At 34.5% G+C, this 15,011-nt stretch overlaps 1 protein-coding gene across 8 annotated transcripts in view; it reads right to left on the bottom strand.

Moving 5' to 3' along the window:
- Positions 1–3,297: 3,297 nt before the first annotated feature.
- Zc3h12c (zinc finger CCCH-type containing 12C) overlaps positions 3,298–15,011 on the bottom strand; it is a 70,969-nt gene continuing 59,255 nt past the window's right edge. For all 8 annotated transcript variants that reach the window (XM_078046963.1, XM_078046962.1, XM_078046961.1 and 5 more), the window contains exons 4-6: positions 13,837–14,071; positions 11,716–11,822; positions 3,298–11,088 (exon numbers count right to left, since the gene is read on the bottom strand). In XM_078046963.1, coding sequence (XP_077903089.1) covers positions 9,692–11,088; positions 11,716–11,822; positions 13,837–14,071 — 1,739 coding nt within the window. In that variant the 3' untranslated portion in view covers positions 3,298–9,691. The remainder of the gene's footprint in view (positions 11,089–11,715; positions 11,823–13,836; positions 14,072–15,011) is intronic.

Below are 15,011 nucleotides of genomic sequence, written 5' to 3'. Positions count from 1 at the left end.
TCTAATCTCATGCTGAATTTGTGCAAAGAGAAAGCATGGGGGAAATGCAAATGGCAGCTGCTTCAACATAAAAGGTGCTGTTTGCAGTGGGTATTGTCAGGAGATTGAAAGCTAAATGGGCCTTCTCAAAAGACCCGCTGGAAGGGCTCTATGTATGATTGGAAACATTAGAAATAAATGTTCTGCCTTTTACTCTCTGGAACTACAAAGAATTCTCAGACAAGGTCCCAGACTTTAAAACAACCCTCTATCACAGCAGAGAGCCAATCCATCTTGCTTACTGGAAGCACTAAGTGGGGCTTAGCTTTTCCTTGGATCCTGATCACTGTGCCTAGTCAGTGGGCGGTCATCAAAGGCTTGGGTCAGGTAGATTTCTGGGTAACCTTTCCTCTAATACAAGTGACATCTGTGTCATGACTGTCCATACATGAAATCAGAGTGTTAAAAGTATGAAGGATTACTAAAGAAGAGAAATAATACTTCTAATTTTACATTTTCTTCAGTCTTCCTCTGCTCCCATGTAAAATTATAGCATTTTTAAGTACGTGCAACTATAACTAAATTTTTGTAGAACTCATACTGAGGATGGTTAGGGATCAGTTCCCAATACTCCAGCTTTGGAAGGTTATAGAGACAGACTCAACCATGGGTCATCCTTGAGCAAGTGCTTTCTGAGTCATAATTTTCTCATTTGTAAACTAGGGATAATGTTTGTTGCACAGGCTTCTTATTTAAATTATGTAACAATATAATACTGGACTTCCAGATATGAGTGGCTTACCTGACAGCTTAATGTCTCCAACTTGGAGAGTGGAAGTTATAAAATAGGAGGAAGTGGTTAAAGACAAAAACAGCTCCCCTATGTTAGCTGCTATCTTCCCAGAAATGTGCATTATCCCCCTGCTCCTTGGCTCTGTGGGTTCTTAGGCTAAGGGACTGACATGCTTTTCCAGAGTTTGTGTGATGTAGGAGTGCAGACAGGTTTGCTGGAATAAAAGTAGAGTTCAGAAGGATGTCAGTAATGAAGTCTAGGATTTACTTAGCTGCAAGACTTCTTTTCTGAAATCATTGTTATTCCATTTTCTCCTATGATACATAGAAAAACTCTTAAACCAAGAAGACCCTGGTGACAGGATAGCAAGGAAATAGATTCCAAGAATTCCTTGAGCTGGGTATGCTAGCACAAGCCTGTAATACTAGTGGCTTGGGAGGCTGAGGCAGGAGGATTCCAAGTTCAAAGCCAGCCTCAGCAATTCAGCAAAAGCCCTGAGCAACTTTGTGAGACCAGTTCTCAAACAAACAAACAAACAAATAAATAAAAATAAAAGAAAGAAATTCCTTGAAGGTTAAAATGTTACTCTTTGAAATCCTAAAATCACTTCATTATTAAATATATCAAATTACATTGATTGTCAGAATTCATATTCTACCAGTATAACTACACTGAACTTCTGAAATTTGTTATGCATTTAGACATCCTTTCATTTACATGACAATGGCTATCATGTAAAAAATATCCCATTACTTATCGAACACACACTATGGATTTGCATGTAAAAGAATTTTAGTAGTTTCAACTCATTTAGTCTTAACAACCCTAGGAGATGGTGGTGAGGGTTTTATTACCCTGTTGAGTGATTTGCCAACTTGCTGACATCAATGGAAGTGGGGTTCCTACTGTGAACTCTTAGGCTGATGACTGTATCTAGAAAGGAATACATTTTTAAAAGGTTACTTTAAAAATTTTAAGGGAAACCTTTAAAATGTTAAAAGATTAAGAAAATTCTTTACGACTTTTCAAACACTAAAGTGAAAACATTAACTCTATAAGGGTACCTGAGGCTGTAGTACAAATGCTAGTAAGTACTTAAGTCAAGAAAGGTTCAGGTACAGGTGTTTTGCTTTGAATAAATTCACCATTAGAGTTGTGTTTTACAATACTCCTCAAATATTACTTAACTCGTCAATATGCAGTAACCTTTTCTCTTCAGACAACAGTACTAGATGGGGAAGAATAAAGTACTAGCTCTAGTTAACACTGCAACCCAATCTAATGTTATCTTGGATTCTCAGCTCAGCCTCTCAAGTACTTGGAGAGCCTCCCTACCTAACACTTATTTTGGATAAGTTGAGTTCTCTGACAAGTCAACATCAATAATCAAGTCTTCTGACAAAGTCAAAATACACTGTATAAATCCATAAGAACCCAGTTAAATGGGTTAAGCTAAGACAATGAAGAAGGAAGAAAAGAATATTTGATAACGGAAAATAGCAATTTCAGGGAAAAGACAACAAGGAAAGCAAAGGTCTGAAAAGCAATATAGGAGGAAAAATATGCTATCTGAAATAATATCTTATGTACTGATAGAACACGAGTATATTAAATCATGGAGATCCTTGGAATATCTCATTACTTACTTTGACCATAACTGAAATAGAGTGTTTTTTCACCGACAGAAAATTATTAGAACAGTTGGGTAAAGAACATACAGTTTCTGAAATAGCTGGGAGAAAGTGAAAATCCCAGTTTCACTTCAGCAAGAATGGGATAGATGCAGCACTGTATACATTTGCATCTGTTCTTCAATTATCCTCATGCCCACTGCCATTATCATCATCCCATTGGTGACAATAAGCCTGTCAGACAGGCATGAACATCATTTTACAATCGAGTTTCAAAAAGTCTATGAAAGATGATTTGCCCTGATTTTACCTATTGTGTGTGATATAGACATTACCATAGCAACGGGTACAGGACTGGAATTGGAACACAATCCCAGCAACTGTCTGAAATCTTTTTCAACCTGTGGAGGTATTTCTCAGAAGCAGTACAGTTTTCTACAGTGATTTAGGTTTTTCAGTTTCAACTATCAGAGAACTAAAACTTTCCATTTCTCTTCCTTGAGATCTATTCAGACTATTTTTTTTAAATAGTCAACTTTTGATTATGCAGATTCCAGCCCTACTGCAAGGTGAACTTAAAGGCAGATGTACTGACCCTGGTTCTCTTGAGCCCCAAGCAGGTACTGAAGCTTCACATACATTAGTGCTCAAACCTGATGCAGAATTCCAGTACCTATTATCCCACAAGAGGGGCCTTAGCAATATTTTTTAATCACTTGCCAGCCCTCATAATTAGAAAAAGGACACCAATGTCACCCAACATTTCTTAAAAACTCTATGGACAAGGTCACTATTAACAATCACTCTTGTCTTGGCCAGATACCTGATGACACTTCAAAATCACCACATACACACACCTTCGTGACTGACTAGAAAGAAAACACTCTCACCATCTTAAGTTATGACTAGTTGTCTTTGACATTTAATTTCAGTTTTCAGAGGAATTAATTTTGGTGCTAACATTTACATTGACACTGAACATGAGCTTACTTTACAGAATGCTCATAATGTTATTAACCAGTGAATGCAGGTAAGCTGTGGACTACAGAAGGATAATGCTTTTATTTATAAGCATCTATGCTGCCATATGAGACCAATTTCTCTTTATGAAACAAAAACAAACCACTATAAGAAAAACGAATATTTTAATTTCTCTCCCTCAGTGGCAGAATCATATATCTGTTTATCAAGGATTTCCAGTAGTTCTAATAAATTGCTTTTGGAATTGTAAAAATTCCATTACAGAAACACAGAGGACAGAGATAAATAGAATCACATCAGCTTATCAAATGGTTGCTTTAAACATATTCTTTAACTTACTTTTCCTGTAAGAAAAGTTTGCAGAATCAAATAGGGAATTCCACTATCAGCATAACTACTATGGGTTAGAAAACCAAAACTAAAAGGAAAAGATCAGATAGATCAGTAACCTGGTACACTTGCAACAAAATACTAAGTCTGCAGAAGTTTGAATGTTTGTTACTATTTTACATAAGGTAGAAAATTTATAATTTTATGATTAAAAAAACCAAAGGAAATCGAAAACATATTCTTTACAAAACCAAAACATTACTCTTCAATATCTTTTTCCTTTGAGACATAAGCTGCTTTAGAAAAACAGGTGGCCAAGGCGTTAATGGTCAACATTTTTTTCCTGAAATACCCAGGCAGAAAAATTATTACATGATTTAAAAAGTAAAACTTTACAAGTTTTAACTAAATTAAAACATGCAGATATTTTCTTTGCCAAATGGTCAATAGAGAGCCTTAAATTGTTTTTAAATCTAAAGATTATTAGAGAAAAAGCCACTTCTAATATAACAGTACTGTTATAACAGGAACAAAAATAGACAAAATAGACAAAAATAGACAAAACAATAAACACTGTTAAAAGGTAGAATTGTATTCCAATTTTAAAATAAAGCATAACTATTTAAGTGAATAGTAACTTTCACATCAATTTAATATTCTTATGATGCTTGTGCTGAAACACCATGAATGTGAACACTGTGAATGAGGATGCCCAGCAGTGTGTACTTTCAAGGAATTCAGAACTACACATCATCACATTAAGAATATCATTCATCATGGATAGCCCTATGGTGTCTAAAAATCTAAACATTTGGACAGAGAAAGCAGAGATACACTGTTTCTTATAGTCACTTGTAACATTCACATTATAGATATCATTATATAGTCACAATTTTTAATTTTACAGAGAAAAACTAAAATGTGAAATTGCAGCCTGTTTATCTTCTTTAAAATCATTTTCAAAGAACAGATCTGTCAATTAGTAGAGGCCAAAACTAACAGAAAAAACTGATAAATGCAGTTAAAAAATTTGTAGCTAATTATACGCTAATTTTCAAAATACAATAGTTTTTTTTGTCCAAGAGGCCATTAAAAAACAAAAGATAACTTAAAGAACTCATACTTATCAACAGAAATACAAAGCTCATGAAAAAAATTTCAAGACTTATTATCTTTTTTATAGTTTGTGTGTGTGTATGTGTGTTTAAACACAAGAAATATCTAATAAATAATGGTGTGAACATCTTAAAAACATAAATGCATTAAGGTGCTTTAATATGACTGTATCACAATCATCCTTTGAAGAACATCAATAACTATCTGATTTTTCTCTGAATGTCAGATGAAATAAATTATTATTTCTAATAATAACATATATCAGGATTTACTACTCACAGCGTCTGTTTTTCTCCCTCAAAGGCAGGAACCAGGAATGGCCCACAAGGCAAATCTGGCCTGCTGCCTATTTCTGTAAATAAAGTTTTATTGGAACACAGCCAACTCTTTTATTTCCATATTGTCCCTGATTGTGTTTTTGCTATTAAGATGAAGGAAGGTGAGCAGTTTTTTTTTTTTTTTTTTTTAAGAGACCATTTGAAAGCTGGGGATGTAGCTCAGTGGTATAGCACTTGCCTAGTATGTCTATCTCTCTCTTTCTCTCTCTCTCTCTCTCACACACACACGCACACACACACACACACACATACGAGAGAGAGAGAGAGAGAGAGAGAGAAAGAGAGAGAGAGAGAGAGAGAGAGAGAGACCATTTAATTCTCAAAACCTGAATTATTTACTATTTGATTCTTTTTATAGAAAAAGTTTGTCAACACTTGCTCTAGGGCATTTTCCTAAACCAAACAAAATAATGCATGCTACTTTGCCTTTATTAACACTCAGCTTTCTCTAATTCTAATATATATGAATATTTCAGCTTGTTTTTATAGTTCATCATATTTGTTGGTGGACTGAAAGCTCAACATCACAGATAAATTTTTGTCTTTTGGGACATAAGCATTATCTCTAGCAAAAAAATTGTTTTATTTCAGGTCACTCAGGCACTCTATGAATTATTACAGATAATAATAAAATGGATGGGTCACGTGCCAACAGAATGGCCAGAAATTGTACATCGTATTTATCTTGAATAAGGAAGCTGGATAGAAATAATAATAAAACCAAATATATAAAAGCCATTAAATCAGGCATGAAAAGGCTTAGACTTTCCAAAACACACACATAAGCACACACACACACACACAGAAGCATCTTCCCACTTACCATAAAGAACTACAACATAAAGTAGATTTGTTTTATAAATATATTACTGTCTATATACATATAGTTACATCCACAAAACATGTTAAATAATCATTTGTATAATCAATACTACTTTAAGTTTTTTGTGTATTTTAAAATTACACATCTATTAAAATTATCAAAATAATTCTTTAAAAATATCAGGAATAAAACCAGAGAAGAGTTGCTTTCCTTTTAAGTGGTTCTAAATCCTATCATTGGTCATCCAGACACTAGACTTGGTCATCTACAACTCAGTGAAACATTCAATTACAGAAATGTTAGCCATCAAAGGACCCCCCCCATTTTTAATACTTCATAACAAATATGTATGTATGTGTATATGTATATATATAAAACACTCTTCTTTAGTTATATTACATATTCTCATAAATGCATTTTCATAAAAACACAAAATTCAAGTTTCCACCAGAATTAAATATTTTATACTGGTGAGCATTTCTTTCAATGTTTAAGTCAATGACAAACTCTATCAGGATACAGAGATCATAAAAACGAGACCAAAAATGTCTGCATCACATGCAAGAAAGGAGGAAATACTAAGGGCCAGTATATGGCCAGTTGGATACTATTCCCTCTGGACTAAGACACAGAGACAACAGACTGGCTAATTACTGTATAAAGTACAGTCAACTGACAATTATTCAGGGGCAGAATATTCCAGTCTGAATTCTTTTTTTTTCCTATTCAGCTGACCATTATTGGCAATTTCACTACTTATTCACACACCTCTTTCTAGTTATTTATTAGCAAGTCTGATAAATAGGGATTATGAATTAGGGAGAAAGTTTTTGCTTAAATGAAGGTTTTCGATCAGCTGTAGATTTAATTTGACAATGTACTGCTTTTAGGTATTAAGATAAACAAGAGTTTGCTATACCCAAAGTCTGCCAATTATCTTATTTTAAAACTCTGAAAGCAACACTGGTGTTTAAAAAAAATAGGAACAAATTGTCCTTTTGATATAATAAAATGGCTATTTCTTTTTTTAAAATATTTTTTTAGATGTTGATGGACCTTTTAATCTTTATTCATTTTTATTATTTATATGCGGTGCTGAGAATTGAACCCAGGGCTTCATACATGCTAGGCAAGTGCTCTGCTGCTGAGCCACAACTCCAGCCCCGAGAAAATGGCTATTTTTTTTACAACTAATTATACTGGAAGATTTGTGGGTAGTTCAGGGCTACTCACTTCAGTACAAGTGATGGCAGGGTACATTATTTTCCCAAAACAATCATGACAAATAGCCACTAAAAATATTAAAAGGTCAAATTTAAAAAGTTATATCCATTTCACCTAAAATCTCATTTAAAACAATTTAGTAATATTTGGCTATCTTCAAATAATTAAAATGCTACAAAGAAAACGGAAGCAAAACCTACAAGAATAATTTAAAAGTGATTTTTATACTATATAATCTTAGATTATGACTAACATAAAACATACTACACATCTGTAACCCTACTTTTGGCACGCATTTAGCTTCTGTATTTAAACTTGTTCTGTAGATAATGACTGACAAAATCAAGGAAAACAACTTCACAAGTGAGTACGGGTTGCTCAGACACCACTCAAAATGGTCTGTGTGGCGTCACCTGCATTACTTTTGGGTACAGATGCATGCCACACTCACTTCAAACACAACAGCAATAATTGTGTAGAACATCACTTTCCTGAATTAAGTTTGCTGAACATGGTTCAGATTATTGGATATGTCAATAATGCACAATGCCTTTTAGAAGCATTTACTGTATACCCAAATCCTACTTCATGCAACACACAGTGTCACACAAGTAGTGAAAATGTTATCCTAGTCAAAGATGCTTGGACATTATTTTCAGGCAGCATTTTACCTTTATTTTAAGTTCAGACTATATAAGTTTTAGGAGAAAGAAAATGCCAATAAATTTATTTAATATATTTTAATATATTATATAAAACTAAGACAGACACTTTTATTTACCTAAATTGTTACTTTTATTTTCTACCCTATTCTAGACCTCAATTTTACTTTAAAAATTTGTATTTAAATAAGGGATAAAATGTTGCCCAAAAGTCTAATCATAGTTACACATTTGTGTTTTTTACTAGATCTACAAATCAAAATAGTTCTTATAGTTAAAAAGATACAATTTGTATCAACAGTAAAAGGTACTTTCTGGTTTTTCAGGGCTTTACTTCAAACTATGGCATGTGGAATAATCCAAATGACCAGAGCATCCAGGCAGACTGTAAAAATAGATCTGAATGTGTCTGCTACACTAAGTAAAATCCAGAATCTGGAGGGAACAGTCAAGTTATGTCAATCACATGACTGACTGCCGCTGACTGCAAAATCTATCTTCTAGTCCATAGAAATGTAACTGCAACAAGCAAAACCCATGACTTTAAAACCAGAAATATCCCTTACTAATACTAGAACAGACTTTAGTCTGTATCTAAAACTACACTATTTGTGGCAAGAGTCTGGCCTTAATAATATAACAGGCCCCCCAAAAAAACTACCTTCAGGAAATGGAAAATATACAGTATCTTACAAAAATTTTAAGTTACCATTTACACTCCTCCATCACCACTTCTATAGTGCAGTATCAATAAATGTTGCATATCCTCAACACATAAAACCACCTCAGGCCAGCCTTGATAAATAGCAGGAAAGCTAGAGTATATTAAATATAAAAGTTGCATTGAGAATAATTAGATTCATTAAAAACAGGCAAGTACTGTGAAAGGGTTATTTATCCAGTATTGTTGTGCCCCCCAAACAAATAGACATTAAAAATACGGGTTAATGGAAATCGAGGAATTCAATTCCATTCCTACTGTCTAGAAGCACATCATAGCTGGATAACAAAGCTCTAACCTGTAACAGTTACGGCTTTTGCCTTATTCATAAAAAAATAAAAATTAAAAAATGGAAATGATTTTTTCCATTGATTGCATCTGCTTTCTCTTAAACTGACCATATTAAGTTAACTAATTCTTAACAGAAAAAATCCAAACAAAAATACAACAGTGAAAAGTGCCATATTTGAAATCATTCTAATATATACTGTTACCCTTTTCAACATAAACCGGTAACTTACATTTTGTCTAAAATATAAAGTCAGTGCTGTAGTATATCTTTGTTTCTATAAATAATGATTATAGCACAAAGAAGCCCACTTTCCCCAAATAAAAATAACTTAAAAAGCTGTAAAAGATTCTAATTAAGCTTGGCTTGAAAAAAATAGTTTGCTAGGTCTAGTCAAAGTTTCCACATTCTGAAGGTATTATAATTGCTTGCGATTGATAGATAAACACCAAGTTAATAAAACATGAAACAAAGATAAAAAGTGCTGCATATAAACCCCTGATGCACCAAAGATTAATATCAAAGATCACAGATACATCTATTAAATCAAACTGGAAAATTTTCCAGCCAAGGATATAGCTTTAAAAAGGAAATGTTTAAAAAAAAGTTTGAATGTAAAGCAATCCCGTGATACTTCCACCAAGTGGGGCTATACATACAGATTCCATGATACAGTATTTCACATAAATGGATACTATATAACCTCCTTGCTGAGAAGGAGATCACATGTGCTATTGTAGCAAACCTCCCTCAGCATTTGAGCTGAACAAAAAACTACTAAACACCACAATGATGCATCATCTTTCAATAACCCAGCTGTGATTTCTCCACTAAAATGGCTGCAGCAAGCTGCTGGGCATCTGTCATGTGAGGATTTCTTTTCATGACAATTCTCACAAGGTCAGGTGGGAAGATGTTGCACAAGTTGATATAAATCTTTTCCCGGTTGTCTTGGTACCTTGGAGGATCTTGTGGTATTCCACAATATGGTATTCTCCAGGTGGGCTCCTGCTGTTCAGGTAGGCTCTGGAAGGTGAACTGCTCATAACACGGTGGTGTGGAGTTATCAGGCAAGGAATAAGTCTGCCGATACCCATAGGCATCCATTCCGAAACTTGGCCTATCCCAGCTTCCCAACCCTTCCTGACGGGAGTAAGGCTTTCTTTGTCTTGAAGGAGAACTGTCATAGAGTCTGGAATCAGAAATGCTGTCTATTCTGGTAGCCACTAGGGACCTTCCTAGGTGTGGTGCCTTCGAGTGTGCTGAACTTGGAGGAGAGGGGTAATCACCAGGACAGCTAGACCGGGCACCCACAGCAGGGTGCTGCAGATGCATAGCCAAGTGTGGAAGAGGAGGCTTGTGATGGAACTTTGGTTCTTCATGACTGTAACTTTGCACTCTGGTTAAGGGGTCGTGGAAATTCTGCAGGAAAGGCTGGGAATTAAGGCGGCTATGAGGGTGCATGTGTTGACACTTCAAATTCTCTTCCAGCTGGGGGTCAGGAGAACTGACATAGGATCGGTCATTGTACCCCACATACGAGTCACTACTCCCGCAGCTCATGCTCCCTTCACTGCTGCAGTCAGAAGCTACAGAACTTATTCTATAGTCTGTGTCTAATGAGAAACGCCTTTCAGGACTTCTTGGGCCTGAGATACTCAGATTTGAATATGCATTTAACATGGAATAATATCCAATGTCAACAGGTGAGTCACATTTTGGATACTGTTCATAAGGCATTGGCGTTCCATGATTTTTGGTTGCCATCATCATTGGAGGATATTGTCCCTGTGGTCTTTGATCCTGAGGTGGGAAATGAACTCCAGATGGAAGGCCATTGCTTAAAGATGTAGTGCTTTGGGGTTTTGCAGTAGAAGTAGCCGGTATACTAACTAAGGAAGGTACAGACCTGGTTTCCAATTTGTTTTTGGTGGGAAGCTTTTCTTCTAGGTCTTGGTAGACTTGAGTCCTTATGCTTGGATCTGATTGCCTCTTTGGAGCACCTCGTTTGACGTCAGAAGTGCTATCAGCCTTTGTGCTACAAGGAACACTGTTGCTTTTCACCAGTCCTCCTTCATTTGCAGTTTTGGCTGCTGTATTTCTAGACATGGCACGAAGTTCATCAGCCACTGACCGCTGAGGCTGACTGCCCCTTTCGGGATGGTAATATTTGCACTTGTGTCCATAGGTACACTTCTTTCCTAAGAAGAGTAAAATTAGTTAGGTAAAGTAGCGTACCATCAGATTCTGAAAAATCATCATGGCACTAGTATTTTAACTTGTGAAAGAAAGCAGAAATGGGAGATGCGCTAAGTGTTATTCTCTGTTCCATACTCATGAGAAATGTCACTTTTTAGTCTTCATTTTCTTACTAGCAAGAGCAGTAAGAAAGTTGGCCAAATGATTAGTGATGACCTCACAGCTTTTGGCTAATACCATATGTTCTCGACTCACACTTGCCTCTTCTCTTCCAGTGGGACTATATAATCAGGTAGGAAATTCTGTTTAGAAGAATAACTGTGCTGCTATATTATAATAAAGCCATGCTTATCTAATTTGTGTCTAGATAGATGAATTCTAAATTTTTTACCCACCTAAAAACATCATATAGAATTAACTGAGTTTTCAAACCATATTTTAGTTCATGGCAATTCATATTCATATTGAAGCCAAATAGGTAAAAATAAGGGATTTTCTTAAATTTAATTACAATCAAAAGAAGCACATATTATGCCATCCAAAATTTTAAATGCTGACTTTTATTAACAAAAGTTTAACAATATATTGTGTTCTAAATATAAATGTTAAGTATTCATAAAGAAAGTTACCATATGGACAAGGCTGCTTTTTGTGTTCAGGAACAATAGGTTTCTTCCTCAGAAAATTATCCAGACTTGGGCCATGTCTGCCAAGAGGGTCATCAGGGGGCATAAACCTAACATGGAGATAGTAAAAAATGATACTTAAATAGGAGGTTAATAATTTAATTCTAAAGATACTGTACAAAGATTTATTTACTCTAATTTGAAATTTTAATCCAAGTTTTTGATTCAATATTTACAGAGTAAAAAAATGACAAACACTACAGAAATTTCTTCTTTCTTAGAAACTAAAGTAAAATATCTTAAGCTGAACTTGTATGTTTTTTAATTCAAACAAATTTTGAGTCTAGCATCTTTTAATTTTTTTCTTCTCAGCGGAATGCTGGGATTTTTTTTTAAGGATTTCAGAAAGTGATTACAACGAAATTTTATGAGAGTTCTGTAAATATCTGTGCTATGAAGTTGTATGAAGCAGGTGGGGAGTAAGACGGACCATCTGAGGAAGGGAGGGGAAGAGAGGGGAATACAGTGAGAACACAGGGACTTGTTGGACACCAGTTATGTGTCAGATACTTTACATGCAATAATCCCATGAAGTATTAGCTCCGTTTTACAGATTAATAAAATTTTCTAATTTAGATATAAAAGAATTAAGTAATTTTTATCTAGTGTCTCATAACATAGGAAATATTCAATTATGACTGACTGTTCAAAGTCTATTCTCTTCCTACTATAGTAAATGTACTTCTTAGATGAAATGGATAAAAAATCTTAAGGAAGTAAACTTATTATTATTTGAATTGACTGTACAATGGAGAAAAAAATTTATAGTGTACATGATAAAAAGAAATTATGATTGAAGAATTATACTACTTGTCATGATACTGCTAGAACTTGAAATAAGCCTAAGTAGTTATCTACAAAATAAGAATAATGCAAGTAATGTATGAACTCTTAGGGAAATGTCAAAATGGCTGAGTAATAAACAGTTGGCAAAAACAGTGTTTGCTATCATGAAAACAATGTATCAACATAAAAGTTAAAAAATAAAAGACCAAGTCACAACAAACACACTATTTTAATACAATTATTTTCCATGCTTTGTCTTTTTTGTTTGTTTTCTTTTTCTTGTTTCTTTTTGTTGCTTTATCTTTTTAACATAAAAATATTTTTCCATGTTTATTAATAGCTTTCATAATAATAATTATGAACAGATGAATAATATTCCAGTAGGATATGCACTGTAACGTGATTGCTTTCTCTACTGCATCTTTAGTTTCCTTTGACTTCTTGCAATTATAAACAATACAAAAACAAACATACCTGGTCTTTTCTTTTTTCCTCATTATATATTTCAAGAAATGAGAATATTGGATTGAAAGGGCAAACATATTTTTGAAGCTTCTGCTAAATTTTGCTAAAATGTACATCAGTTTACATGCATCTTTAAAAGCATAAGGCACACACAAAAATATTTTTTGTGAATTAAATAGGTGAGGGGCTGGGGTTGTGGCTCAGTGGTACAGCACTCAGCCTAGCATGTGTGAGGCACTGGGTTCAAGCCTGAGCACCACTTAAAAACAAATAAAAAAATAAAATTATTTAAAAAAGATGAGAAATAAAATACTTTTTAGATTGGTTTTCATTTTTTATTATTCAAAGATGATATTTTTCTTCATATTTATAAATATATTCATTTCTATGTAACATGCTGGTTCATGTCATTTGTCCATTCATCAACTTGTAGACTGTGACTATGACTAGAGTCTTATATTGGTTTTGCAAACTTTAAAAAATCATGCCTTTAGTAAGCTATCAATGCTCTAAGTTGACTTGTGAAAAGTATCTTTTTCAGGGTGAAGATGGGAGTTCTTCACCCTCAGAGTTTAAACTTTCTTGGCCTCAGGTGCTCTGTTAGAGGTTTCAGGGAAGGGCAGGGGCCTTCGTTCATGCAAAGCCTTCCATAGCACAAGTCTGCAGTTTTTCTGACTACCACTGAGGATCAGTAGGAGATCAGTTGTTGGAAGAAACCAGTCTCAGGTCTGGGCACCATAAAATAAAAAGGATTCTTAACAGCTGCCAGGTACGGTTATATTTTCAAGGAAGCAAGAGCATTGGTTTACTTACTTGTCATTGACAAAGGAATACATTAATAACCGCTCATCTATGAACTTCTTCCATTCTGGTTTTTCATTAGCCAAATCCCTGTAGTTATCATTGGACACAATTATACCATCTGACTCAAAAGCAAGCTTCACAATGAACCTGTCATCATAGCACACCACTCGCCTTCCCTGGACTCGCCGGGATGGCGTGAACACCAGGATTTTTTCCTTTTCCAATTTGCGTAAAATTTCCTGATCTGCAAGAATAGTAAGGGCAGAATTTGAGGAATACATAAATATATAACATATAGAATGAAAACTTTCATACATTGTTTTTAATGAACTGGAATATATGTAATCATTTAACTAGAGATTATGATTCATAGTTGGTAGATGTAGCAAAATTTGTAACTCCCTAGAATATTTTTTTTCCCAGGAATTTAAGGCTTTAAGAATAGTAAAACAAAATAAAACAACAAAACCTGATCAGCATAAACCTCAATGTGATTGAGAAAATTCTGATTTTCATTCCATGAAGCTTTTACTAAAAGCCTGCTCTTAGCAAATTTATAGAACAGCTAAGCTATAAAACCAGCAGCATTACTGCTACAATGACACTCTAACAAAGCATATGAGTTGGGTTTAAGAGAGAGCAGAAGGTATTTTCCTCCCAAGTTTGTGTATTTTGTAGTTTTTTTTTATTGTTGTTGTTGTTTGTTTGTTTTTCTAACTGGTTGGTGTGATGGTAGGAGAATCTGAAAAGTAGTAGTACATGTAGTAGAGATAGTCAAGGGAAACGTTAAAATATAAAAGAAGTTCAATAAAAAGGAGGCAGAAAGCTCAAGAAAGTTGAAATATTGGCTATTATAAGTTCTATGTCTTTTTCTCTGAAATGTGGCAACAAATAGCCAGTTAGTAATTAAAAAAAAATAAATCTTTTCAACAGACAATTACTACATGCCTACTCTGTGGCATGTGTTGTGCTAGGTATCAAGAACCACCAAGGTTAATGTCATCTCCTCAAAGAGGGCACAGTCTTACTGGATCAGACAAACATGCAAACTAGGTAAGCAAAAGTATAATTGCCATTGCAGAAATATGAGCAGGCTCTACAGGAAGAGGAAATGGAGGAGTGATATGGGTTAGCTCTAATATGAATTGGATGATGGTCCTCACAAATGAATTCATTAAAACCAG

Source organism: Ictidomys tridecemlineatus, chromosome 4 (assembly GCF_052094955.1).
Source record: "Ictidomys tridecemlineatus isolate mIctTri1 chromosome 4, mIctTri1.hap1, whole genome shotgun sequence".
Classification (NCBI taxonomy): domain Eukaryota; kingdom Metazoa; phylum Chordata; class Mammalia; order Rodentia; family Sciuridae; genus Ictidomys; species Ictidomys tridecemlineatus.
Note: the sequence above shows the minus strand (reverse complement) of the source record. Positions and strands in the feature narration are given on the sequence as shown.